Below are 27343 nucleotides of genomic sequence, written 5' to 3' on the forward strand. Positions count from 1 at the left end.
CTCTTGTTTTGGGATTGTTGCCATCAAGGTCTAAAATCCCTTTAAGGCTATAAAGAGGAAGAGAATGTATGAAAGCAATGATGTTGGACAGTTTTAAAGTCATTACTGTGTACATGCTGAAATACTTGTGTTTCTTGGAAAAAATCTAAACTGGTAGTTGCTCTGTTAGAGATATATCACATGTATAATCTCACAGCTTAACATGGTTATATGTATAGGGCAAAAGTCTTTTGAGTTGCATTTGCATCATGTAAATCCACTTAACCTATTTATTGTAAAATAGACATTAGGGAAGGAGTGGAGGAGTAAACTGGACAGGGGGTAGGACAGAAGGAGGGTTGTCATGGAGAATGAATCCTGGAGTTGAACAGAGAGCTTCAATTTGTTTTAACTGCTATTTTGTTCAGACTTAATGCTTTTGTAAAATTGTAGTGGCGATGTTAGCTGCTAATTTCCTTGCATTTTAATGCTGTTAAGACAGGGGAGAGACAGAACTGTCCTAAGTGGGACTCGGGGGTACATGTGTGAAAACATGTGTCGCTGCCAGCATCTGGGTGTTGGGATTTGCCTGCTGAGTTTGTTCCTCATGGCAGTGTACAGACTAGCAGAGGCTTACCAGCAGCAAACTAGACCTCAAGCCGGTGTAGTGTGCTTTAAACTTTTCTCAAATGTTGGTCCATTTCTAATAGTATTCAGAAGTAAAGTTGTGTTGCTCTTCTAGCCTTCCTAGCAGATGACACTGCATATTGACATTAAACATGAACAGCACCACCCTCCTTGTTAATACTCCTTTAAATCATCCCTTTACTTTGAATGAGAAAAATGTAAATTGTTTTTAAAGAAACACTATTTAATGAACTAGAAATGTGGGGAATCTAAACCCAGATCTGTTTTGCTGAAATGGAATTTTCTTTAGACTTGCAAAAAAAGTTTAGTGTAATGAAAGTCCATCTCCCTTCTACCCTCCTCACAAGAACTAACACTTTGTATGGAGTGCTGATCCTTTGCTTATTTTGGTACTCTATAAAATGATATAGTCTTAAACTGAAATATAAGAGCCTACACTTACTATGTGGTTGTAAAGCTTGTATTTTAATTCAGAAGTCTGGGATGTTTTGTTTTCAATTCTGCGATGTATGGTGTTTAAAAAAAACACGAGAGGAAGTGCTTCAACTGTCTTACACTTGAAAGAGGAGTATCCATTTCTACTAAAAATACTCTTGTATGAAAAAAAGCTGTTTTGGTAAGTTCAGGTACAGGTGTGCCTGCGTTCTGAGGTACAGAATTCAAAAAAGCTTCAACATAAGCACCACTGAGGTAGGTGCATGTACCTTGGAGAGGGGACAGAAAAGTCCAAGTACAGCCCTGCTCGTTACTGCAGCAGAGCAGAGAGCAGCATGTGCGTTCGGTTGTGTCTTCCTCCAGCCTGGGTCCACCCACAAAGGAGAGAGACTCCCTCAATTTATCTTGGCTCTGATTATTCATAGAGAAGGGATTTATTTTGCCATGTGAAAATGGCTTGTATAGAAAAGCTACCTGGAAAATCACCAATATTTAAAAAGAAACCCAAACACTTAAATCTACAGTTTGTGTTTAACAAAGGCAATACAAAACAGCTGATGGTTACAGAAAGGTGAGGAAAGCCCAGCTGTATGTTACCAAAAGGAGAGGGCTGAGCCATCAGCCAGGTTGAGTAACTTCTCGCAGCTTACAAGGACTTGTTTACATGAGAAGTTCCAGTAGTAGAGCAGCTGTGCTGCTGGCAGTGGTGGTGCAGATGCTAGTGATGTACAACAGGGGTTTGGGGTTCTTGTGTGTTCAGTTTTCTTCTAATAGAATACAAACTGGGTTTGCTTTTTTCTAATTGAGGGGTTTTTGGGTTTTTTGTTTTGGTTTTTTTTTAATGGAGTCCAAACCTGGAGAGCCTCAGATGTGGTTCGGTAGCAGCAGGAACATGGTGTATGCTGTCTGTGCAGCTATTAGCAGCAGTAGCAGCAACGCTGCTGCTGGTGGTACCCTCCTTGCAGCCCTGTCTGCTGAAGCTGCTGACATGTCTCATCTTACAACAGGTTGTAGCCACCCCGCATTGTGTGATGGGGCCATGTGTGCTTAGCTGCAGGCTGGAGGCAGGTCTGTGGTGGGTATCTTGAGAGGAAGTTCCCACTTAAAAAAATACTCCAGTTGTATTTCTGCCTTTGCTAGTAACAGTCGCTAGGATAAGCACAGTGTAAATGGAGGTGTTTCCCTGAGGCACCGTGGTATCGGCAACGGGCTGTGTCCTGGGCGCTCTGAGGGTAAATGGACTTTGTAAATGGACTCCTACCTGTGGGACATCAGGGCCTGGCTTTTGTTCTGGGGTGCTGTGCACGATCCCTGTCGCCAAACCCCAGTTCTGCTGTCGTGAGCTGGTCCCTCTAGCGTGCTGCACTGCTCCTGCACTGCACGGGGAGTCCTCAGCAATGCTGTCGTGTGCGTGTAGGAGCTCGGTGCAAGCAGCACCTGAACATGGGTTCCTTTCAGTGCCTACTGCAGAATAATTCTTGATCAGCAAAGACATTTTTAGAAATTCTGCCCCATTTTTCTGATAGCGGAATGAATTAAACCAGCATTCTAACAATGCCACGTGCAGTCCATGCCACTTGCATAAAAAAAAAGGTCTTCATGGTGTAAGCCACTGGTTGGTTTTTTTTTTTTAATCTCTTACAACACTCTTGACCAATGTTTTTAACAGAAATAGGTGATGATGTCATCTTTTAAGATTTGGAGGTTTCCCAGTTCATGACCCTTTGGAAAACCGTGCCAGTGCTTTCTAAAAGCACAAGCTCAGACTAAGCCACAAGAAATCAAACCGAGTTAGAGACGTGTGAGGTACTTTAATACTCCTGCAGATGTTCAACGGCCAGGGGTTGGACTCTCCCAAGCAAAGAAGTGTGCCTATACCGTAGTTGTGAACTAGTAAGGTAGGAGTAAGTACAGCGGGAGCTGTCTCAGCCTGAAGCACTGTGGTGGATGGGGAGAGCTCCAGGATGTCAGAAAAAACTGCTGAGAGGAAAACGGAAATGCAGTAGGGCAGCTTTGTAACTCCGGTGCTAACAAACCAACCGGCTGTGGTGAAGTGAGAGCAGTGCCTCCCTCTGTCACGCGCAGTTCACCTCATCCTAGACAAAGCCACCCCACATAGGTGGAGGGGGCCTCTCGTTATTTTAATAGCAGATTAGCAATTAGTTTGGCGCAGCTTTTCTCCCTTTGCCCGGTGACCGAGGCACAAGCTGTCTCCTCCAGTGCAGCGGGCCTTTCTAGAGCTAGCTGTTGCAGGGAATCGGCTGAAATCAGGACTTGGCCAGTAATTAATCTGGTTGTGACTCTTGCCTTAGTTTGTCTTTCTGCCAGCACTGGGAGTGGCAGGAAGATTCAGCAATGAATCAATTGCTACATAAACTCAGCTGTAGCTTAAAAAAGATGCTAAATGCTTAACACAGTCAACATCAAAAGAGAAAAAAATGAAGGCAAATGTAAAAAACTTGTAATATAATTACTCATGAGGGTGACGATATACAAGTGTTACTTTAGAGCACCTTCTTTGTTCTCTTTTCTGGTTTAGTAGACAATCTTTGATCTGCAGAGTAATTTTGGTCCTAAAAGTTACTGAAATAGAAACTATCGGTAAGACAGCCTAGCCAATTTTTCCCTCAAACTTTTTCATGCTCAGAAAAATTTTACCACTTGGTAGTCACGGACAGCTGCAATTTACACTAAATAATGATTCAGGGATCTGCTGCCTGATTAGCACACAAGAAGTGAAAGGGCACTTGTTTTTCTCAGCGTTAATTCTCCCTTAGCTAGGATTAGATGGCTGCTTACTAGGACACCTCTGATAACTAATGTGGCATAAAAAAGCAAGTATGTGTCTTTTCTGGTCTGAGCGTGGCCCTTGTTTATGTCATATCAGCCTATGTTAACTTTCTGCCACTCTATGCTCTGGCAGTTTTCCACCAGCTTCCAACAAAAACGGGTTTGCCTTAGATGTGGGGAGGTCTGTGCTGGTGAGGAGCACTGATGGAGCACGAGTTCTGAAATGGTGTTGATGCCCAAGAAAGTTGTAAAATAAAAAGGTCCAGAATAGTACTGAAGATGTCCCTGGATATAAAGGCAAGCTTAAAATACCAGCAATTGTTTACAAGGTGAGAGATGCAGGAAAGGTGCAGTTCTTCTTTCATCTCTGGTGAACTTTCAGCTCTGTGGGGCTGTTGAGCAAGCAGGTGAGATAAGCCCTTGTATTATAAAAGGACTTTTGTCTCTCTGGTAAGAAGGTAGTAAGAGATGGGGGAGAGGAAATGAGTAAGCCTCGTTGGAGTGATTTACTATAATATTTTTTTCTGAAAGAAATGACACTTGGGTTTGCTTACATCATGCTGAGAAACAAGTGTTGGAAATAGTTGAGCTAGCAGAATCCACATGCAGCATCGCATGCAGGTTGCGAGCAGCAGAGCTACATACCCAAAGACTGGCACCTCCACGCTTTGCGCACTTTGTCTTCTCCGCTTCATGCTCCCTGCTGCTGTCGGAGCACCTGTGGGGCCTCCAGCCCAGCCTGGGAGCACTGCATCGGAAGGAATGAATTCCTGAAAGCAAAACGGGATGTTACTGTGTGGGTGGTCCACTGCACTGGGCTTTTTCTGCCTTGAGTTTTGCAGAGTCTCTGTCTCTCAGTAGGTCACAGAATCACAGAAATGTTGTTCACAAGGCCCTCTGGAGATGTAGTCCATCCTCCCGCTTGCAGCAGGTCTGGCACTGGTACTCAGGTCAGCCGGGGCTTTGTTTAGCAGAAGCTTGAAAACCTGCCAGGGTGGAAACTGCACGACTTCTCTGGGACACCTATTCCAGTGCTGCACTGCCCTTGCAGCACAACAGTTTGTCCTGCTGCTCGGCCTGAAGCTCCCAAGCTAGAGTTTGTGGCTCCTCCCACATCATCTGCAACTATCAGGAGGCGTTTGGCTCCATCTTTGTAACTGTCCTGCAGACAGTATTAGGCGGTTATGAGGTCACCGCACAGCCTGCTCCTCCTCAGACCAAGTCCAACTCCTTCCACCGTTTTTCCAGAGGGCATGCGCTTGAGCTCCCTGAACACCTTAGGAGCCCTTCACTGGAGCCTCTACCTTTTTTTTTGACAGCCTTGTTGACCGAGGCCCAAAGCTGGACAGCAATATTGTACGCGCTGCCTCAGCAGTGTCACGTACCAGGGAATAAGCGCGTCCCTCGATTTGTTGGCCACGTACTTCCTGATGGAGCCCAGACTGTGGTTTGCCTTACTTGCAGTGAGAACACTCTCTTGGCCCACGTTCAACTTGGCATCCACTGTAAGTCCTATCCTTTTCAGCAGGACGGCTATTCAGCTAGCTGCTTCCCAGCCTCTAGTGTACGCTCTATTATGCAAGCAGCTACCCTGTAATAATAATAATAGTAATAAGTATTATTTAAAAAAAAAATCTAATTTATTAAATTGTTAAATAGTAAGCCAAGCACCTCAAAAAGAAACATTAGATGTAAAGTACTTGTGCAAATTACATATCATCTTGTCTATTCTCCCTGTTTGCTCTGAGACACCTTGGAGAAAGGGGCCGTGATAGCACAGTAAGAACCATTTCACTACTTACTTACATTATCAGAGAACGCAAGACATAAGTGTCACAAAATGCATTTGCTTTCTAGAAACTAGGACATTCCTTCAGTCGCACCTTTTGTATGAACTTGCCTACCCCTTTTTTACAAAGAGAAGTATCATCTATCTCCTGTGTGGAGCAGGGGCCGCTGAGCACCACGCTGACTGCCGGTGCTCGAGCTGACCGGCTGGCTCCCATACATGGCTGCAGTAGGAGCTGCTTTCTCTGAAAGAAAGGAGGAGGTGGAAAGAATCACTGTGATCCAGTGCTCCGGTCCGCAGGGCAGCACGCTGAGCCCAGCCCTGCTCGGCGTTGAGGAAACTCCGCACTCTGCTCAGCGGTGGAAAAGAAGGTGGAGGCTGGGAGACACTTCCAAAAAACCATCGCCCTGGTGGATCCCGGACATTCTCAGGAGGGGGCTGCTGCTACTGCTTCGGCAGCCGTGTTGGCACAGCCCCGGGATATTTATGTGCCTCCACAGCTTGGCAGCTGGCCAGTCCTTTTATTTTTTCCTTTAAGGAAACACCCGTGGAAGGGAAACAAGAGACTCCAACAGTTTCTTTCAGCAGATCCTAGCGTAGAAAACAAAGATAAGTTTTCAGGAATGATCTTGCTTTTATAGATACTTACTGCCTTGTAAGGTGTATTAATCCAGCAAGTACCAAGTGTAAGTATCCTTCTCTAGTTCCAGAACCAACCAGTGAATATTACACTGCTGAAAGCAACCGAAAGGCTGGTGGGGCAAGGGAGGGAGTGCATGGGCTCCTCCTTGAATGGTGGCTGTATCTTAAGCGTTCCAATTAGTGTGGAACCCACTGGAGGTCACCAGTAGATGAACAGTGTTGCTGATATATCAGTAACTGAACTCTGAATTTTGTCAGTCAGGTTTGCTGCCATACCAGGGGTATGCAATTTAATACAGAGCTGTGGTTTGTGGTGTCTCACAGCCCTGCAGTTCTCAGACCATTCCTGAAGTGCGGGGAGCATGGCTGCAGGCCTGTGCCCGCCTACGCGTGTACGCGTGGGCATCCTTCACTCTGCTTGAACTGAATGTTATTCCGAGGGAGCGGCTGGCTGGCCCTGTGGTAGGTGGTCACTCTGTGACTCACTTAGATGCTCTCCAGATGCATCTCTTAGATGGTCTTGAGAGTGCACATGTGGATGACTGAGGCATACAAACCGAGGTGTGGTGTCCTCCGTAGAGGGGTGAATGGTGACACAGAAAATGGTGAGTAGAAATGAATGGTGACTGGCTTTTGGGATGGAGAAGACCATCATGCTTGTTAGCGGAGGTAAGAAGCCCTCTAAGGTAGTAGTTCAAGGGGACTTTGTGAGGTTTAGAAACAGAAGGCTGAGCTCTTTTTATCTATCTGGGACTCCGAGTAGGCAGTTACTGAAGAACGTGGCACTTGGATACTATCAATCAGAGCTAAGAAACAGAGTCAAACAAGTTCTGTCACAGCCTCCCAATGCTGCCTCAGGGTGACCCTCGAGGGCTTTAAATGTTGGATGAAAGCACTGTAAGCACAGCATGTGATAATCACTGGTAATTCCAATTTCTTTGGGGGGCCTGAACAGAGTATCATCCCCTCTATTTTGAGGAACAGGCTGTTGGAAATTTTTTTGCTCTCTCTTTGCTCTATGGATGACTCCTGCAACAGCCATTTGTGATAAGTATCTGCCCAATAATAAATCAGTTATTGGCTTTTCATCTTCAGTGATGTTGCTACTATCTCAGCTAGAGCCTGAATGTTTCCTGACAGGGAAGGGGATGTTAGCTTCCCTTTAATCACTTAAGTTAACATATCCTAAATGTTCTGTTGGCAGGGATTATGGGCACCCTGACTGAGAATTTGCTCAGAAGAAGGAGCCATGGGAAAATTGGCTGGGTGGATCTCTCATCCCGTTTCTGCAGCACCTGTGAAGTGTCACAGTGATGAAGTGGTGGAGAAGGATCTTTCTCACTGGGTTTGGCCACCTGGCAAAGGTAAAGGTGGTAAGAACTCTTGACCTGGATGATGGAAAGCATGAATATCAGCCAGAGTTGTAAAGCTTGCAGATGAACTCCAAAAAACTGTCACGCACGTATATGCAGGCTTGAAGGTCAAGACGTTTCACGGATAAATGCACACCATAATCACTGCAGTTGATCACAAGCCATTTGCCATTAATAGGAGAGATGAGGATTTGTTGTCCAGAGGGAGAAGCCATGTTGGCTGAGAACACACCTGCTGCTTTTTGTTACAGCATTTGACAAAGTAACAAGGATTTTAAAAAACAAGCAAAGCATGTGTTTCCTTCTCTCCAGTGCTTGAAGACAAGAGAGGGGGAATCTTTGGTTCTGTTAAACAGATCACCACAATACACAGGCTGGGTGTTTTTGGAGCTCTGGCCAGTCTAAAGAGAAAGAGCCCTGCAGTGGTAATTCTCTGCTCTCATGGTTTTAGGTACTGCCAGTGGACTCCTGGCATGTTCAGGAAACTTGATGGCTCTGACTCAGTCTTGCTCATGACATGACAGAAGCTGGAAGGATTAAAATAACCTCCTCAGAACGAAGTGCTCTTAATCTTTAAAACAAGCAGATACAGGGATGCTGCGACCTATTCCCACAGGAACAGGAAGACCCACTGCTGGATGGCTCTCAGGCAAACTACGAGCCCATGCAGAAAAAAAATAGAGAGCACATGAAAACGTGGGGGCCTACGAACAGTCTTAGTCAGGGTGCTGCTAGCTGTGAATAAAAGTCTGCATCTTCAAATCGCCCAAGGCTCTAACTTCTCTTCATCAGCCTGCTCCCCCGCCTCCATTTGAAGGTTTAGCAGCCATACTTGCTTAGTGTAATATTTTCATTTTAAGCCTAAGAAGGATATATGTTCCAAGGCCTTGAGTCACATTAACTAAAGCTCAGCTCCACTCCTGACATTTAATTCTCAGTTCTTAAAAAAAAAAGAATTAAAAAAATCATCCAAGGATCATGTACTTATCATCTGAACATACTGTAAAACCTTTGTTTTGATCAGTTTTCCAAGGCAATAACAATGTATTTGTTTCAAACTTTAAATGGAGCAAACAAACAACTTTCACTGGCAACCACTGAGCTCCTGAGCTAAACGCCTGGACAGGAATGAGAGAAGTACGGGAATTAGCCTCCTAAGCTGGGGAAAATCTTTCACTTGGGAGCTCATTACAACTGAGTTCACACAGTACTTCATTGTTACCTGGGTTGCTTACACCAGAAAAAACAAATGTAATTCCCCCCCAGCCTAAAAAATCATCCTACCACAAGCCAGACTCATTTGTTAGTGACAGGAGATGACCCTTCCTTTGCAGCATTCGAGGACCTGGGGTGGGCGGTGACACACACAGAATAGCCTGGAAGCCTGCAAAATGCAGCAAGAGCCAGCATCTCCCAAAAATCTCTGCTTGGGTAAAGACATAAATGAGGAGTTTGGGATGACAGTTGTAATTGCCTCTGCTGTCAACTTCAAAAAAGTTCTTGGGTTTTGAGCCAGTCGCAACTGCCGATGGCTGAAGCGTTATGTTTGCTTTAGTGAAAGGCACTGCGGTGCAGAGGCGATCTGATCACACACGTTTCCAATAACAGAGCTGGCAATTAACCTTGGATTCCACATTTCAGCCTGTTGCCTTGACAGTGACCTTCCTTCCTGAAAGGCTTGGAGGACACGTGCCCTTGCGCCATGGGTGCGCTCTGGTTGCTGTTGGGAGCCCCAGGTGCGCACTCCTGCCGGAGGGGGCTGGCAAACACCTCTTCCCAAGAGTATCGCTACTGCGGGGAGTGGGACGAGTAAGGTGTGGAGGAGTGAGTGGGGCCATAAACCCATCTATTTATTTTCGTGGTGTTTTAGATTGCTTTCAGGGAGGATTTTACTAACTTCAGGGATAAAAACTAATTGTGCTTGTCAGTCACCGTTCAGTGACCAAGTAACATAACTCAGTAAAATAAACAGGATTTTAGCAACTTTATAGCTTGACGTTGCTATACTTCATTCTTTCCTTTTTAAGGCTCATTCAGAGGGATGAAAACCAAACATCTTCAAAATTACGATTTCTCCTCCTTTCTAGTAACAGCCTGTTAAGTTTTAACTTGAGGAATATTTTGAACCTTGATAAAGCAAGAACTATCACATCTGTCATTAGCAGCAATACTTAAAGATATCAAGTCCGATAATAAAACACAGATGCATGCTACGTGTTTTCACCAATGACTTAGATTAAAAAAAAATTAGCATTAACAGCGATATGGCTCACTAATTTAAAAATTAGTTAGGAAATTGTTTTCAAATGTTAAAATTACTTCTATTAAGTTACTGTAATTTTTATTTTCTTGTGAACGTATCCTAATTTACAACAGCTAATAGCTTCCAGATTTTGGGGTTTTGTCCTGTCCCTCACCCTTTCAACAGGGGTTTGTAACCCATCAGTCACATTCAATCCACTTTCCATAGCTGGCACAGAAGTAGCTGTAGCCGGCGCTTTGAGTAATTACACCAGACTTTTTTCCCCTGCATGTTTAACCATGAGCATTCTTCCCTCTGCTATTGCAGGCCCTCCCCTTTCATGCCAACTGAGTCCTGCTCACAGCTTCCTTGACTTATCCCCCCCACCCCATTCAGCAAAGGCTCTGACTTTTGGTTAGCTCAATTCCACCTCAAGTTTTACTAGATAATGAAGTTCAAACACGTTGGCAAGACTGCCTGCATATTGCCTCTTTCCCCGTTTTTCTGTTAACATCTGGCATACTCATTTTACATTTTGTAAAGTGAAGCAGAACTATTAGACTGGCTATCTACGTAATGCAGATACATCTAGAATTTCACTGTTATTGGCCAGAATTGCTAATACTGTAGTTAGGCTGCTATTGAGCTAGCATCCTTAAATGCAGTGGCTTAAACCAACACCAATTAACACCGGAGAGGATCTAATGCTGCAGTTTTCCCCAGATTTTTCAGTTTACACAGTATCATGACGCTTCTCCTTTTTTCTCATCAGTCACAGTACTTGTGCATTTTGAAGGATGCCATTATGTGCATGCTAACTTCTTTCCTATCAGTATGAAACAGTATTCTCTTCTTTCTCTACAACTGCTCTTTGCCAAAGAGTAAATTTTCATCTGCATGCTTTTGTTTCCTGAACTCCCCAGCTGAACTATGACCTCGCAGCCAAAAGACCCCCTGCTTAGGTTGCAATTCCTTTTCTTAGGTCAGATAGGAAAGAACTCAACCATGCATTAAAATAGGAGCTTGCTAAGTCCTGGTTCATGGCTCGCTCAGTTTCCCACTGCCACTCAAATGGCTTTACAAGGCAACACCTCCTACCCCAAAGGGAAGGAGCCTCCCTCCCCCTCGACCCCTCCTCACCCAGCACAGAATGAGGGGAAACATTTTTCTCTTCTGAATTAAGAGTTAGCTACCAGTTAACTTCTGAGTTTAGATTTTGCAGTGAGGACAGGAAGTCTTTCATCACACTAACTCCAGTTTTCTGGAGACTTTTAATATAAAACTATTGAAATGAATGTCCTCTATAAAACTTATCTTTATTGTTTCCTCCAGAAGAAACAAGAGGAATAGAGGAAAAAAAGGAAACAGAGTATACAGTTTGTTTTCTTCTTGTAAGAGGCTAATCCACAGAGGGTAAAAGTTTAATTATCCTAGTGTAAACAGCACATTTGTTTAGTGCTCTTAAGTATATTTCCAAATTAAATAAGTAGAGCAGTGCTGCTGTTTGCATCTGGATTCCCAAACCTCCCCACACCAACTTGAGCTAACAACAGATCACAAACTCTCTCAGACTAACAGGGTGAGGGGAAAGGACTATTTTTGCTCAGTGAATGCCTTTAGACCAAAAAGTGCTTACAGCACAACATACTATAAATCATTTTGTGAAAAAAATAAATACATTGTGTCACTGGTGTAGACAGAAGCAAGCAAGGAATATTAGGCCATCACTCATCTTTTTACCACCTAACACTGTATTTCCAAATAAGATGGTTTCCTTGAAATTATATAGTGATATTTAACTGAAAATGTACAGTGAAATATACAAGTAGAACATGCCTTTAAAAAAAACCTCCACAACTACTGACCATCACTACTTACAAGTAACGTAAATTATTATTCCACCAATTGTAAGGAAATATCTTAAATAGAAGAGCAAGATTTTTAATCAAGTAAAAAGATTAGTTACTTACATAGCTTAGACTGCTTCTGAAGTGTGATTTTATTCTTAGTTTCGCACAGACAGAACAAAGATGAAATCCTTCAACTTTACTTTGTATATAAATTATCTGAAGTTATTCTGCAGCTGAAATCTTACAAAGGCTACCAATACCACTCACCTTGCACAAGCAAAGTGGTCACCTGCTGTTTAAAAGTTCCTGTTTTACAAACAGCACAATTAACAGTAGCACTGAAAGATAAGTTTACTCAAGAGAACAGCTGATGAAAATATTTTCCTGTATTGAAATGAGATGTAATTACAACTTCACTAAAATTAACCCTTTTGTTTATAATAGAAGTTAAAGCAGTCCCCAAACCTGTCATTAATCCTCTTCAGACCCTGTAACAGAACACATCAGTTCCCAGACGTTGAACAGGAGGTCAATACTATCTGTGTACACAGTCATACACATACAGACATAGATGAAACAAAGACAGACTTGTATAGTGACTGAACAGATTCGCTATGAACTTCTTGCTTGGATTTGCTAGGAAAACCAGCATGATTTACCAGTTTTAGGCACCTCACACATTTACAGGGAAGACTGCCATTTTCGGACCACCTTCTCCCAAAGCTGTATTAGACCACAGATTCCTCTATAGCAGACTATGAATCGCTTCTTTCATTGCCAGTTTGTTTTCTTTCTGGATCAAGAGAACTGCCTTCAAATAAAATTTTGTTTCTCATTCCTTCTTTAAGCATTCTTTGCCGGATCCTGTGTTGGGCCAAATTGTACCTGCAGTAAAACCTAGAGGAGGGGATGAAAAGAAAACAGGATTCCCTGCTTTATATGAGTGACAGTATCAAATCAGAGTTATTCAGTCAGTTGAAAAAGTTGAAACCACATATAATAATGCTAGTAGAATTCATTACAAAATGATGCATAATGAAAATACTAGGGTAACTGCTATTTCTTTAAGGCAAGCATCATGCAGCCACTGAGGAGCGGGATATACAAGTCCAATGGAAAATGCTAATTTCTATAATTTGAATCTTAATGTCATGACCATTTAGTATGCTGCCTTTATAATTAGGACAGAAGGATGACATGCATATGTGAAGAAAAAAAGAAAGAATTAAGAAAGATGGAAATAACTGGCTGGTTTGATCTCTTAGGCTTCCAGAAACAATAACAAGTTTAAAAAAAAATATTAACATAAAAATTCTAATTCATTGAACTCTCTTCCTTTAAAAAAAAAAAAAAAAAAAGAGAGAGAGAACTATTTCAGGGAGAAAGAAGAGGACGCTTTGCTAGGCAAGTTTTTTGTGGAGTTTCAAAAACAGTGTGAAAGGTCACACGGGTATCATGTTGTACAAAGCAGCCAACCTAGGTCAAAATTCAAGAAGCGTTTTACATACCAGTATCCCAACATCGTGCAAATAAAGCCACCAACTGCAAAGTCACAAGATCTTCTAACTCTACCTGAAAGAAAAACAAAAATCCTCAAAAAAATTAGAGAAAAAACCTTGGATGACTTCCCGTTATTAATAAAACCTAACAGCAAATCGGAATTGATTTTTCCTTGCAAATAAATATATTAAAAAAAGAAGGAATAAGTACTTACTAGTTGCTAAAAAATGTCCAAGACCCACAACTAAAGATCCCAGGGAGCCATAGAGCACTGATTCTCGTGCACATGGGACACTTTTAACATCAAGAAATCCTAGGAGTTTGAAGGACTGCAAGAAAAAAAAACAAAACCGAAACACACCATAAATTAAAAAAATTACTTTTGTAGAGATCTATGATACCAACTCCATTGTAAAATGGACTTGTTGCCTTAGTAGTCAAAAATAACCACTTGAGGATTTCCTACTTGCAGGGTTATATGTCTGAGCAAAAGTGAACATGCATAGCTGTATCAGGAACGGTTTCGGAAGAGTTAACTATTGATTTAGGCAGCATCATTTTGTACAAACCTGTTGATCCATCCTTTCTATTGAATATTATAAAAGAACTATTTCATTTTTTCCTTTACATTCCCCCAAAAAAGAAGGGAGAAAACCTTCAAAATCTACGATCTTTGTTCAAAACCAACGTACATCACAACAAACAGGTAAGATTACAATCAATTATGCAGTTAGTTATGCCACATAATTTTAATATTTGAAAAGGCAAATGTGCTTAAAAAAAAGGTGAAATTACCAGAGAATGTGCATGTAGTAGAGAACCTTATACTGAACATTGAATAAAAACATCTATAAACCAGTAATTTTTAATCTAATCCTATATATAGGCAGGGCTGTGCACAGAAATTCTTCTATATACAACACATAAGTTTTTAAATTAACCTAGTGATAAAAATTATTCAAACTATTTCATACTCTGTCTCACATCTGTAACCTACCCTAGCTTCTAACTATCAGTTTGCTATTTAATTTTCAAATGGTAATTCCATGTGGCATTCATAAACCCAACCGTGAACTGACAAGTACACTTTTCATTTCAGACATGCCTACCCTGGCTTCTGCAAAATCCAAGTCTTCTAACGTGAACGCAACTCACATTTCCCACCCGACAAACATCCTCGCACATGTGCATTTGCGCCACAAGCAGGAGTGAGAAACTACATACAAAAAGGCCTCTAGATGACATGGGTCAGGGTTAAGGTGGCTACACCGTAGTAACATCCGCACATCTTTCTGCTATTAATTCTCTTGTTAGGGATGGTGTGAGAATTCATCTTCATTCTATTGTGTTTAAACCCTCAGACCATTAAATACCACATGTGCAACTGTATCAACTAAAATTTTGAAAGATTTTTTTTAAATGGTTTTATTTTTTGTAAAGCTATTCTACTTGGACAAAGTAGATTTTGAAGATGGAGTACTACAGTCAACTCTTTGTGGAGGGCTGACAACTCCGTGAGACAAGGCATTGTGAAACATGTCTGACTGTGGTAATAGGGATGGCAAGCATCTGACAACAGCTGGATTTGTATGCAAGTATGGAAATCCCCACCAATAATTTTATCTATGTTCCCTAGGGACAGCCATCAGCTGTTTCCACATAATCCCTGTGTACAAGTGAGACAAAAAGGATTTGGTCTATGTTGGTCTAATTTCCTAATGAGTAATTTCAAGTCCTCTCAGACGGAAGAAGTCACTCGATATGTTGTTGTTGGCTAAGAAGGTATCCCTGCTACATCCATGCAGCATGATGCACCCTTTTAAAATAGCGTTTCACCTGTTGCTATACTTGAAATCACTTGTTATGACTTTAACCATTGCTAACTACCGGCATTAGGATCGCTCAAGCGTCATGACAGTGTTTCACCCACAAAGAGAAAGCCCTGTAACCGTGGGGTCCGTGGAAAAACAAACACAAAACCCTCAGCCCACCCACCTGGCCCTACAGAGCCTCAGTTCTGCCGCCGGTTTCCATCTACTGTTCCCTACTTATTTCCTCTGGAGCAAAACCCACGGGGGTTCACTACTGGTCTGCGATAACCTCCCCTGTCCGCAGCGCTGGGCTCCCCCGCTGCTTTCGCGGGCACTGCCGCGCGTAGGACGGGGACCGTGGCGGCACAGCTCCTCCTCCTCCTCCTCCTCCTCTTCCTCCCCCCAGGGCCCGGCAGCCCTTCAGCGGGGCGGGCGGTGAACCCGTAGGACGCGTGAAAGGCTCCATGCACCGTCGGCCTCCGGCGCCTCTGCGGGCCAGAGGCCCGCCCCGGCCCCGCCACCCCCCGGGGACGACTTTCAGTCGCCGCTCCGCGGCCGTCCCCGCCGCCCAGCCGGGGCGGGACCCTACGGGCACGGCTCCCTCAGCCGCCCCCCTCAAGCAGGGCTGGGGGGGGAGTGGGGGGGGAAGGGCAGCGCTCCGGCGAGGGGGGAGGGCTGCGGCCACGCGCGGGGCGGGAAGGGCCCCTCGCCGACCCCCTCCCCCATTACCTTCCTCGGCTCAGAGTCGCCCTCGTCCGCCATGAGGGGACAGCGCCTTCCCCGGCCCGCGCCCCCTCCCCCGCCGCGCACCAGCGAGGCCGGACTACGGCCGCGTAGAGAAGGCAGGAGCAGGGGCCGCTCTACCCGCCCCGGCCCGCCCCGCCCCGTCTCTATGGTGCCCGCGGGGGGGGGCGGGGGCGGGGGCGGGCGAGCGCGCCGGCGCCATTTTAGGTCTAGCGCTGAGATTCCAGCAAAATCCTTTGTTCAGTGAAATGGGTCACGGAGCAGGGCGCGCGCGCGGGAGCGCGCGCGCGCGGGCGGGAGGAGGGGGAGGACGCGCGGCGCTGGCGCTCGGCCCGCCCCCGCCCCCCGTCGCTCCAGGCACGCGCCTCCGCCGGGCGCGCAGGGAGGGCGGCGTCCGGCCCGCGCTGCTCCGCCCTGCTCCGCGCTGCTCCGCGCAGCCCGCCTGGCCCTGCCGGAGCGGCTGCAGCAGTGACCGTCGGCAGCGCCCTGAGGGCCCAGCCTGCGGGCCAGGGCGGGCCGGCCCCCGCCTCCCTGCGCCGCCGCGGTTCCCGGTTGGCCGCTGTGAGAGAGGCGGCTGCGGCAGCTTCGCGGGCCGGTGCCGCGTCACCCGTGCCCTCGGCCATCCTTCGTGCGTGGGGAGAGCGGCGCGAGTCCGCCGTACGCCGCCCTGTTGCTTTCTGGGTGGCGGCGCGCCTTGCCGCGGAACGAGGCGTTGAGCAGGGCTTTCCAGCAGCTCCCTGCTCGGCGGCGGCGTAGCGGGAGCCCTCGAAGAGGGGCCCTGCCGCAGCCCGGCGGCCCGGCGGCCTCGGCCCCAGCCTGTCTGAGCCGAGTTACTGAAAGCCCAGAGAGCGATAACAGGAGCAGAAGACGAACACACGCTGAGCGAGTAGCACCTAGTGGGAGAAGGAGGTCATGGGAGCCTGCGGCGGGTGTAGGCAGCCTGAGCGGCGCAGGCACGGCGGATGGGATGGGGGAGAGGTTATCGCCGGCGCACACGGGGCACGGCCCAGAATGGGGTGAGGAGATGTGCGACGGGGAGAAGAGGGCCCTGGTGGCAGGGGAAAGGAGGTGGAGGAAGAATGGTTTCTTTTAGGAAGAGTTGCTTCAAAAGAAGCGCTCTTGAAAATGCTCTCGTGTGGGACATTCACAACTGAATTAGACAAAACACGAGTGGGTTCGGTAGGGGTAAGTCCTGTGCTAAATCAGGTAGGCATACTGGAAATGATCCCTTAGATACCTAATTATACCTGAAGAGGTAAATAGTGCCAAGTACCGTAGGACAAGAGTTCTGTAGTTCTGGAAGATACTGTAAAAGCACATTCTGCTGCAAGAAAACAAGTCCCTACCTGCCAAGTAGTGAATTACAGGGAGGGTTCAATTTAGGACCTTTTCCATCTTAGTGATGAAGTATAACAAGGATGAGAGATGTGTAGTATTCCTCTTTGATTTAAAAAACATGTTACTTTCCTAGGAGGAATGAGATGCCTTCAGACCTTGTTAAAGATTATTTTTGTATGTGGGGTTTTTTTAATCCTATGCTAAATAAAATGGTCTTTTTCACACACTGAAATCTAAGCCAATTTGAGTTTTCTGTTACTACTTAAGTCTTTTCAGGATTTTGGAAACAATGTACTTTTAGACATAATCAATTTTCATGTATCACTAGTTGAAAAGTGCTGCTGTACATTTACATAAGCTATTTTAAATCTCTGATGGATTAGAAACAAGTTTCAATCCTTCCCAACAGTCCCAATCTATCACTGTTTTATCATCTTTGTGGACTTCACAGGCAATGCTCTGAATTCATGGAACATGCCGATTCAATACATGTGCTATCTGTTTTAAAAAGATTGGTAAACATTGCCTGAATTGTGAGTAGTTAAGCCTGTTCAAAGCTAACGTGTATTATGTACGTACTGCTGCGAACATAGGACATTTGCTATAGTATTTGAAAAACAAAATTATTGGCATAATCTCTCCTTGGAAAAGTTTGCAATGTCTGTTTTTATCTTAGTTGGTTTAAAAAGATGTAACTGCATTTTATTAAGCAATGACAAACATTGCGGAATATAGTAAGAAATCCCAAGAGCATGCTAATATATCTGAGATTAACAAGGCCACAATGGTGAAAAACAGACACTGCTTTTACTACCGATGAGGTGGCCTGCCCTGCAGAAGTTCATATTTTGAAGGAGAAGAATGGAAAGGTCTTTTTTGCTTTGAAACAGGAAATGGGTTTTAGAATTAAGGTGCTGGAGAGCAGAGTACACAAATAGAGCATCTTCTGTCTGATAGTCAAGAACAGGCTCAGGAGAAGCGCATGGTTTTCCCTACGTGTCATTTTTCCCTTTTCCAAATATCCAAATCACACAGATTACACTGAAATACCCATTGGCAATAAACGTAACATTCTAATTTTTTTTCCCTGTCTTTGGCACTCAGTCATTAATCTGCTTTACTGCTGGACCTCACGGTTCTGCTTCGTGGGCTTTGGAAGTTGCTCTAAAATTAGTAACTGTTACCCTTTGTGGAATTGGAAGTAGACAGAGGGCTGCTTGGCAGTGCTTGGGACCAACGAAGACTCTTGAGCTGGAGCCTCCTTAGCTGAAAAGCGGAGGGGCCGCTGACGCGACACTTTGGGATAGCCTGCACAACAGTGCAGACGGGAACCTGGCTCACTGACTTCGCCAGTGCTTATTTCCTTCATCACACAGAGCGCTTGCTTCAGGGGTCTCAACCTATGTACAAGGATCTTGTCACTTATGAAACAATTTGGGCTGTACTCCCTAGAAGGAGGAAGCCATCACACATACGTGGAATTTCCTACCTTTGGCATGTCTTGGTCATGTAAGTTACTCCTATACCATAAGCTGTTCATGTAGCCTTGTGGAGAAGCAAGCACCTGCAAAAGATGTGACAGCCTGTCCTAAGAAATACATTTAATAGGCAGTATGGATGATAACCACTTTAGGTTGATGGCTACCATAGACCTTTCAGATAACTAACCTTCAGTGGGATGAATTCAGCATCTCCCTAAGGGTTGTGTGCTCTGCCCAGGTAGTTTGTGAAGGCTTTCCTGGTCTGTCCATAGCAGTTGTTACTGGCAAGTGGGGGCTGCTCTGTCTGTTGGTATCGAACCACTCTTGGCTTTGCCTTTCAGCTCCACACGTAGCTTAAACACTTCCAAGGTGGGCTGCTGGCACCAGAGGTGGTCCAGGCCTTCCTCTTTGCTGTGCGATCCTGCCTTCTCACTGGTACCACCAGCTCTGCCACCTGATGCAGCTGAAAACTAACACTACACAAAAAGCTGTTGCCTGGCCATTGTGAGGGGAGAAACACGCTGATCTTTTGAGAGCAGTGCAGATTTAGATCAAGTGCCTCAAGAAGTTGCTCCATTGCAGATGTTGTTTGGCAGGTAGCAGGCTGTCAGGTTGCTGGGCTAGTAGTTGAGGCATGCCTCAAGACAAATTTTGGATATATCCAGCGGGACTTTTTATCTGTCTTCATGGTCACCCTGAAGCTGCTTAAATAGCAGTCAAGCAATTGCTTGTGGTGACCACATGCCATTTCGTAAGCCGTGAAAGCAAGGGGTACTTAGAATTGCCAGAAGTCAGGAAGAGGATGGTTATTCCACTCATGTCCTCAGTTCTCATGAGGGTGTTTGTCCTTTAGGAGGAGGACATTATGTTACTGTATGCAAGTGTGTAGGAGTTACATATTTTGATAGTTTTGTGGTGGTAAATGGTTATCATGACAGCAGTAGGTTATGTGAGAGTAACCACCCTTGTGGGCACAGGGCAGGCACAAAAAGTGTGTGCAGGCTGCAGTTGCCAAGGCAGTCAGCAAAATACTTGTGCAATTGAATAAAAAAAATTACTTTTTTTCCCCAAGCATTAATGCTAGTGCAAATTAAATTTCTGCTGGAAGACAGTTTTATTTTGGGTTGGCTTTGCTGATCATTTCGGTAGGTTGACTTTGCCTAACTGGCTGTACAAATGATCTTTTCAGCTGCAACACGTAAGATATGTTAATGCAACATACTCCTCTAAAAGCCAGGGAAACAAGGGCAGGCTTCTAATGGCTGTATTTCTTCTACCAGATCTTTTAATCTGCTTATCTTATTCAGTCACTTGATTCAAAAAGAAAGAGGGGTTTATGTTAAAAAAGAAGGCTTACGTAAAACATGGAATCATAGAATCATGGAATGGTTTGGGTTGGAAGGAACCTTAAAGATCATCTAGTTCTAGCCCCCCCTGCCATGGGCAGGGACACCTTCCACTAGACCAGGTTCCTCAAAGCCCCATCCAACCTGACCTTGAACACTTCCAGGGATGGGGCAGCCACAACCTCTCTGGGCAACCTGTTCCAGTGCCTCACCACCCTCACAGTGAAGAACTTAATGGTAAATAACATAACAATAACAGTAAATAACAATAACAGTAAATAACAATAACAGTAAATAATGTAATAGTTATAATTGCAGCTATACTGTTAAATGTAGAGCTACATTTAGAATTTCCTGACTTATTAGTAGCAATTGGACTTAAGGATACTTCTGACTAAAAATAGAAGAGAGTTTTTCTCAGTTAACCAAATTTTTTCATATATTGTAAATTACTTCTGTTGTCTATAAAGCATGTCTTAAATGTCTTAATGGCAAATACTGACAGACACTAAGCTTTCTTGTATGTCACTGTAATCCACTTCAAGCCGATGATGGTAGTATTTATTTCTGCCATTTTTTGGTCCATTTTTTTAAGTTGCAGCTTTGTAAGATGTAGAACTTGTTTTCTGAAACTGAAGACATTAGGAGATACATGCTATTTCTGAAACAAATGTGAATAATAATGACCTAGTAACCACAGGGTTATAGAAACAGGAGTTTGGAAGGGAACTCTTCTCTTGCCTCACATCTGCTTTACTTAGGCCTGTTTCATTCCTAACAGGTTTATCTCACTTTCTTTTAAAACTTCCCCTTCCATTTCACGTCTTAGTTTTTCAAAATACAGTAGCTGTCCTGAGGTTTCTATCACGAAGTGTGGAGGGGGGTTATTATGAACTCTGAGCTTCATGTTCCATGTCTGTCATATGAATGTGTCAGGCTTAATCTTTATTAATTCCTGAGGGAAAACTGGAGACTAGAACTAATAAGATATTTGTATGGTAATTGTTTCTTTTGCAATGTGGTTTCTGAGAAGTCATAACAAACTGAAGAGGGTTGTGCCAGTAAGAAATTTATTTAGAAATAAGCTGTTTAAACAGCACAACAGAACTAGAAAATTCACAGAGGAAAAAAAGAAAATCTATTGAAGGCTATTAAATGCTCAGGCACCCTCTCAGGCGTAAGAATTCTCTCACCACAAGTCGCTGGAGGCTGCAAGGGTGTTCTGAGGAAGTATCATGGTGTGCTTCTCCTGTCCTTACACTTTTCCCTATATATTCAACACTAGCTAAATTAACTTTTTGCATTACTCACTGTGGCTCTTGCATTTTTGCCAAGATTAGGCTGAAGCCCAGAGAAGGGAAAGAACCCTCTTATTGCTTTAATGTGCTATGGTCTGGACAACTGGTTCACTTTTAACACAGACAGTGATATAATATAATGATATCACTGAACTGAAGGGTAAGAGAGGAGAGAAGTGGTGTGCCAGGATCCACTTTGATGATGTGTTTTGCATGCAATGTGCCATTAAAGTAGATGTATAATTAGCAGCATACAGGGAAAGAGGAGTCACATTCAAGGAGCAGAGCATATCAAAGTAGACACTCAAATCAGACAGCTGGAGAGGATGTTCAGAAATGATGCCATGTATCAACTAGAAAAAAAAATACGGTGCATCAGGTAGATCTCATTTCACCTTGGGGTTTCTTTCTTCATTTTTTTCTTCTTTTTTTTTTGTTTTTGGGGGGCAGGGTAAGGGGTTTGGGGGTTTGATTTTAATTTTGTAATCAAGTACCAAATATTCTGGAGTAGGTTTCACTGACTTATCCCCACGCTACCTTGTCTGGTGACACGGCCAGATGCAAGGTGTTTTGTTCCACTGGAAGTAACAGTATACTCCTAAGACAGCCACCATCCATAATAGGTGAAAGATTCAGAGAAGTCAGGGTACGTTTTTTCGTCATGCTACAAAGGCTGGTTTCAGTATGCTAGGGCAGGATCTCCTATGCAAAATGGCGCACCTTTGGCAAGGGGCTTCAGGAAGATCTCATAAGAAACAGCCAGTCTGCAAGGCTGAGATTTGAGAGATCAAAGTCAAACACAACATATTATTTCCAAACAGTTGTTCCAGATTTGCAGGCACCTCAGGTGTCCTGCTATGGTGTCCAGATTCCCTGGCAAGAATTCAAGGTTTTTCTCATTTGTGACAGGAATGAGTTCATGTCTTGCACACCAAGAGTGTTAATTTAGCGTATAAATATTTTTGCAGCTGGTGTGGTTTCTGCTGCTTTCTGAGAAGGATCAGAGATTAAAAATACTCCATATCTTGTTGCTGGTGTTTTTGCATCCAGTATTTTTTGCTCTTTTCCTGGTGCCACACTGTGACCTGGCCTGAAGGCTGAGTCAGTCTGTTGGTGACTGGCTACCGAGGGCTACGACCTTCTGTCGGATTTTGATTTTGGAGGATGCTAGTTTCGTGCCTAAAGCATTGCGTGCTGGGGCTAAAGTCACTTACATCTATGAATTAACTCTACAGAGCACCTGATGCAAGACAGCCGGCAGAATTTGGTGGGGGACAGAAGCTGTGCTCTGAGGTTTTGGAAAAAAGTAGGGCAACTGGAGCTCTCTGGGGTGCTGGAGGAATTGTTCCTGGGTAGACCAGGGGGATTTGTGTGCACCCTCAGCACGGAACTGCTAGTTGTCGTCCACCTCCATGTGCACAGCGGTGCCACTAGGGAAGCCTTCAGGAATCTCACTTAGTGTAGGGCCCAGTGCTATTATCCTCAACAGTGAGATAGCTAGCTGCTCCTTAAATTCAGTTTCAGACCTCCTGAACATGGGCATCTATTCAGTGGCTACTGGTCTATGCAGAAAGGTTTCTTTATTTATGCTGGTAGCTTTATTTTCCCATACATTTTCCCATGCTGATAGTTTTATTTTCCCAGCATGTCAGACTTGTGCCTTCTCAGTACCTCCGCAGAAACAAGAGCAGAAGCTAAACATGTGCTTAATTACCTCACTTACAAACTGTTTAAAATGCTTAGAGAGCTGGATACAATTGGTGTCTAATAGATAAGTTTTTCTGGTCTGCTGAAGCTAAAATAGCCTAACACCAGCCAGAGGTAGCTGGTGAGTTATTCTTCCAGTCCTGGGGAAGTCTGTGTTGGCAGGAAACTTCTACAACAGGCTTCACTGAACCTGGTGCTTCAGAGAGGGGCCATTTCTAAGGTGAGGAAGGGAAAGGAGTGCTTATTTTGATGAACGGTCCTTCAGAGTGCTAACTTGGGCTTATGATAGTGTAATTCTGAATAATAGTGTAGGTTCCACCCGATTCCCACCTTGTCCTTACGCTTGGGAGCAATACGTACATTCCCGTATTTTATGGTTTCCTTTTTACATTTCTTTACCTCCTGTGAGGGTACTTTAAACTCGATCAAGATGATCATTGCAATACAGTAGTTTGTCTTAAATCCCCCATCTTTTTCAAATGCTTGTAATGAATATTAAAAACCTAATGCTGTTCAAAGTTCTGGGTTTGTTTTTTTTTTTTTTCCAACCTAACTACAGGCAAGCCTTAGATTTATTTGGCACATATTAGAGGTCTCTTTAAAATCTTATCTATAACTGGCATAATCTTCTGTTCAGGCAAATTGTGGTGAAAGACCAATCCCTAACAAGAACTTCAGGCACTATGCTGTTATTTTTAAGTCAAATCACCCTCACCATTTCATTTATTAGATCTTTCTCCAAAAAATGCAGAGCTGCTGTGCACTCAGAGGAGTAAAATTTAAGCATTTTGATTTTTATTTAAAACTCAGTAACCATCAGCTCCTTAGTTACTAGGGGTGTGTCTGCTAAGAACAATCTGTCACCTGTCACTGGGCTTTTAAGCGACTGATTTCAGATCCAGAGCTAAGACAGGTAATTAACGAAATCGTGCAGACTTCAGTTGAGAAAAGTGGCAATTTTTGATATTATCGTTATCCACAAGAGTGCTGCTTTTTCAGTTAATTTCACATTCTCACACAATTTTAATCTATAGTTACGAAGAATGACATAGAGACTGATTTTAGCTCATTTGTAAAGGTGTATCAGCTACAGACTGTCCAGCATCTATGAATTTATATAAATGCTGGTTAAACCTAATTTTTTCATAATTAATACAGCTCAGTTTCTGGAAAGTTTCTAGAATCCATTTTAACACACATACACTGATATTTCACCAAAACACTAAGCTCCCCAAATCCTTAAAGCTTCTTGATAACTTCAGATTTATTGAGGTTATTAGTATGATTTTGGGGGGAAAAAGGGGTCAGAGTACAGACACTGAATTTCGACAAGTGCTAAAACATCATGTAATCAGTGAAGAATAGCATCATTAAATAAAACAGTAAAACCTGTTTTCTTGTCCAGAAAGATAAAAAATTGTTATTGGGCCTCTATCCCAATAACAACAAAGTTACCATATTTAATAGCACTATAAACTCAGGAGAAATAGGGCTGGAAGGGATCCCAAGGTGTCATTTTGTCCAAAATTGTGTAGGAAGTGTGGGCTAGACGAAAACCACACACAAGTCCTTTCTGCCTCTAGCATCCTCCTTGCATATGTACATCTTCAGGTCATCATTACAAATGAATGCTTCCACAAAATATTGATGTGAAGGGAACATTAAATTTAATGTATTTAATTTTTAGTACTAATATATTATCTTGTCGGTGCAGCCTGCTTTCACATCCAGCAAACATGTCTGATCAGAGTAAATCAAACTTCTGAGAAAGCTGTGATTTGGAGAGACAGGTACCATACCTTGTATGTCTTCTGTTGTGAGTCAGGCTGGTTGGGGCTGTCCGCATGGAGCGGGAACCTGAGCAGTCCAAGCAGGATAGCTGGAGGAGCCACAAGAAGTGAAGTCTCGCTTGGTTTTTAGATCCACACAAGAGCAGCTGTAACTGTGTTCCCTTTTGGCCTGGTTTCAGCTGGGATAGAGTTAATTTTCTTTCTAGTAGCTGGTGTAGTGCTGTGTTTGGAGTTTGGTATGAGAGGAATGTTGATAACACTGATGTTTTCAATTGTTGCCAAGTAGTGTTTAGACTAAGTCAAGGATTTTTCAGCTTCTCATGCCCAGCCAGCAAGACACCTTCTCTCGCAGGGAGCTGCTGCTGGCTGCTTTGTTGGTCTCCCTTTCACCTTCCAAGCCCAGAATTTGCTACAGCTTTGCTTATTCCTGGGGGACCTTTGTGCTAGCAGAGCTATGTCTGCCTATGCTGCGTTTACTTCTGGCCTTACCACATGCACTGTGGAAGCAGAACATATTTGTAGCCGTCTCCCTGCAAAAGGGTGGACCCTGGACAACAAGCAGAGTGCCAGTCTTCCCCACAGCCTCTGAATTGCCGATGAATGCTGTGCCCGGCACAACCTTGGTGAGGAAGCAAGACACTTCCCCAGCTGGCTTGGGACCCACCATCCCATCCTCACTGGCTGTCTGCGTCCTTTTTGACTTTCCTTGTGTTACCACCTGGCTCGGGGCTTTAACAACCATCTCGAGAGCCCTGAGGAACCATCCCACATTTCTCCAGAGCTCTGGGTAACCTGCCCTCACTAGCCTTGAGCATACTAGCCTGTCAGAGAGAAGGAGGTGGCCACGATGTCTTGTGTATTCCAGCCTGTAGAAAGCAGTGGTGGAAGACTGCTTTTATGCTGCTTTGTGTCAAGCTGACAGGAAAGGGGAAGGAGCTGGTACATGGTGTGTGTAAATGCTCCTTCAAAAGGAGTTGGTGGGAAATGGGGTGGTTGGAGAGAAACTTGATAAAGGCTCTGAAAGCAACAGCCACAGATGGGAAATTTGATAAAGGTTAGAGAGGTCAGAGGTGGAGCTGGTGGCTCCTGCCCTAGAGGGTTTGAAGGAACCTTCTCAGCCAAGAAACTTCCTCCTCCCCCTCCATGATCAAAAGCTTTCTCTGTCTTTGCCCCATTTCAGCTCTCAGGAGAGATCACCTATCCTTCCACTGACAGCTTCACGACCATACATGCCCCATGCTCCCTCCTCAGTGGGGTCCTGATAGGCAGACCTCTTTTGCCCCAGAAGCTTTGCCTCCTGCAGGAAGAAGCACCGAGGCATGCAGATATCTTCACCTCTGTTTTCCATGGAAGGTTCTGGACAGCTATTCATCCAGGGTCAGGAGGGGCCATCAGCAACCCTTGGGCAATGTTCTCTGCCCCTTCCAGGTCCCCAAAGGATACAAATACTAGGGAAGTGTGCAGCTCTAGGCAAAGATCAGATATGTAGTTATAGAAGTGGGTCAGCAAAAGTGTCCGAACACCACAAAGACTTCTTGGTACCACCATACCATTCTCACTCCAGCCCAGCAGTGCTGACCCCCTCCTACAGATCTCGTCATTGATCTTCCATGGTTAGAACGTAACACACTTAGTCCAGGCTTAGTTGATCTGTTCAGAAATATTCAGTTTCACTGCCTTTTTGAAGGTCCCTTCCTGCTTCAGAAACTATTCTAAAACCATATTCAAAATTCCCCAGGCTGCTTGCCAGCAGTTACTGACCAAAGAAGTTCCATCTGGGGGAAAATTCTTCCAGTTAGTGGAAGTGAAGTTGTTCTTACCTACGTGTTGCCCTCAGACAGAGGAAGTGAATGCATGAGTCAGATTAAAAAAAATAAAATGCCTCTATTTTGTTATCACTCATCAGGATACACGGATTTCTTATGCGTCATTTGCTCAACTTGCCTGCAGCAATTCTGGATGTATATCTGCCAGCCCCAGTTTCTTCTCACATTGCTGAGGATACTCAAGTCTTACTGCTGTAGGACCGCAGCTGCATGGCAGCATCAGTGAACTGAAAGAACACCTCGGTGTTGCGAGAGAAAGCTACAGAGAAAATATTCAGTGACACTATCAGAAGGCCCTGCTATTGTGCTTCAGGATAGAGTTCAGTTATCACTGTGTGATCAAATTGGATTTGTCAATGTCTGAGACAATTTTCAGTTAACAAGTTGCATGAGATGCTCTTTACAAGGCTGATGGGTGATTTTCCTGTACTTTGTGTGCTGCTATTGGAAAGGAACACTGGGAACCAATTTTGAAACTCACTGTCTCCATTCCTATAGAGACTGTGGGTCAAGCAAATTCTAGACTGAAAATTGGTTTGCAAGTTGATGTGTTTTATTGAACAGAGGTAAGAAAGACCAGCTGAACAATCTGGGAGTCAGACATGTGCGTTCATATCCTGATTTGAGGGTTTGACTGTCTCAGGGGCAACTAGAGGCTTCAACAGCAAAGAAGAACGTAAGGACTTGCATGCCTGAGCAGCCAGTGTTGCTGCCTCTGCTGGGATGAGTCACCCAGTGCGCTGACCTCACGCTG

At 44.2% G+C, this 27343-nt stretch overlaps 1 protein-coding gene across 1 annotated transcript; it reads right to left on the reverse strand.

Annotated features, from left to right (window-relative positions):
• Positions 1–11818: 11818 nt before the first annotated feature.
• LOC128150554 (cytochrome c oxidase assembly protein COX20, mitochondrial) lies at positions 11819–15948 on the reverse strand. The gene is made up of 4 exons (XM_052806821.1): positions 15789–15948; positions 13463–13577; positions 13257–13320; positions 11819–12645 (listed from the first exon to the last, which is right to left on the reverse strand). The coding sequence occupies exons 1-4, from the start codon at positions 15819–15821 to the stop codon at positions 12504–12506; spliced, it is 354 nt and encodes a 117-aa protein (XP_052662781.1). The 5' UTR covers positions 15822–15948; the 3' UTR covers positions 11819–12503.
• Between the last annotated feature and the right edge of the window lie 11395 nt (positions 15949–27343).

The sequence above is a fragment of the Harpia harpyja genome, chromosome 13, assembly GCF_026419915.1.
Source record: "Harpia harpyja isolate bHarHar1 chromosome 13, bHarHar1 primary haplotype, whole genome shotgun sequence".
Lineage (NCBI taxonomy): Eukaryota > Metazoa > Chordata > Aves > Accipitriformes > Accipitridae > Harpia > Harpia harpyja.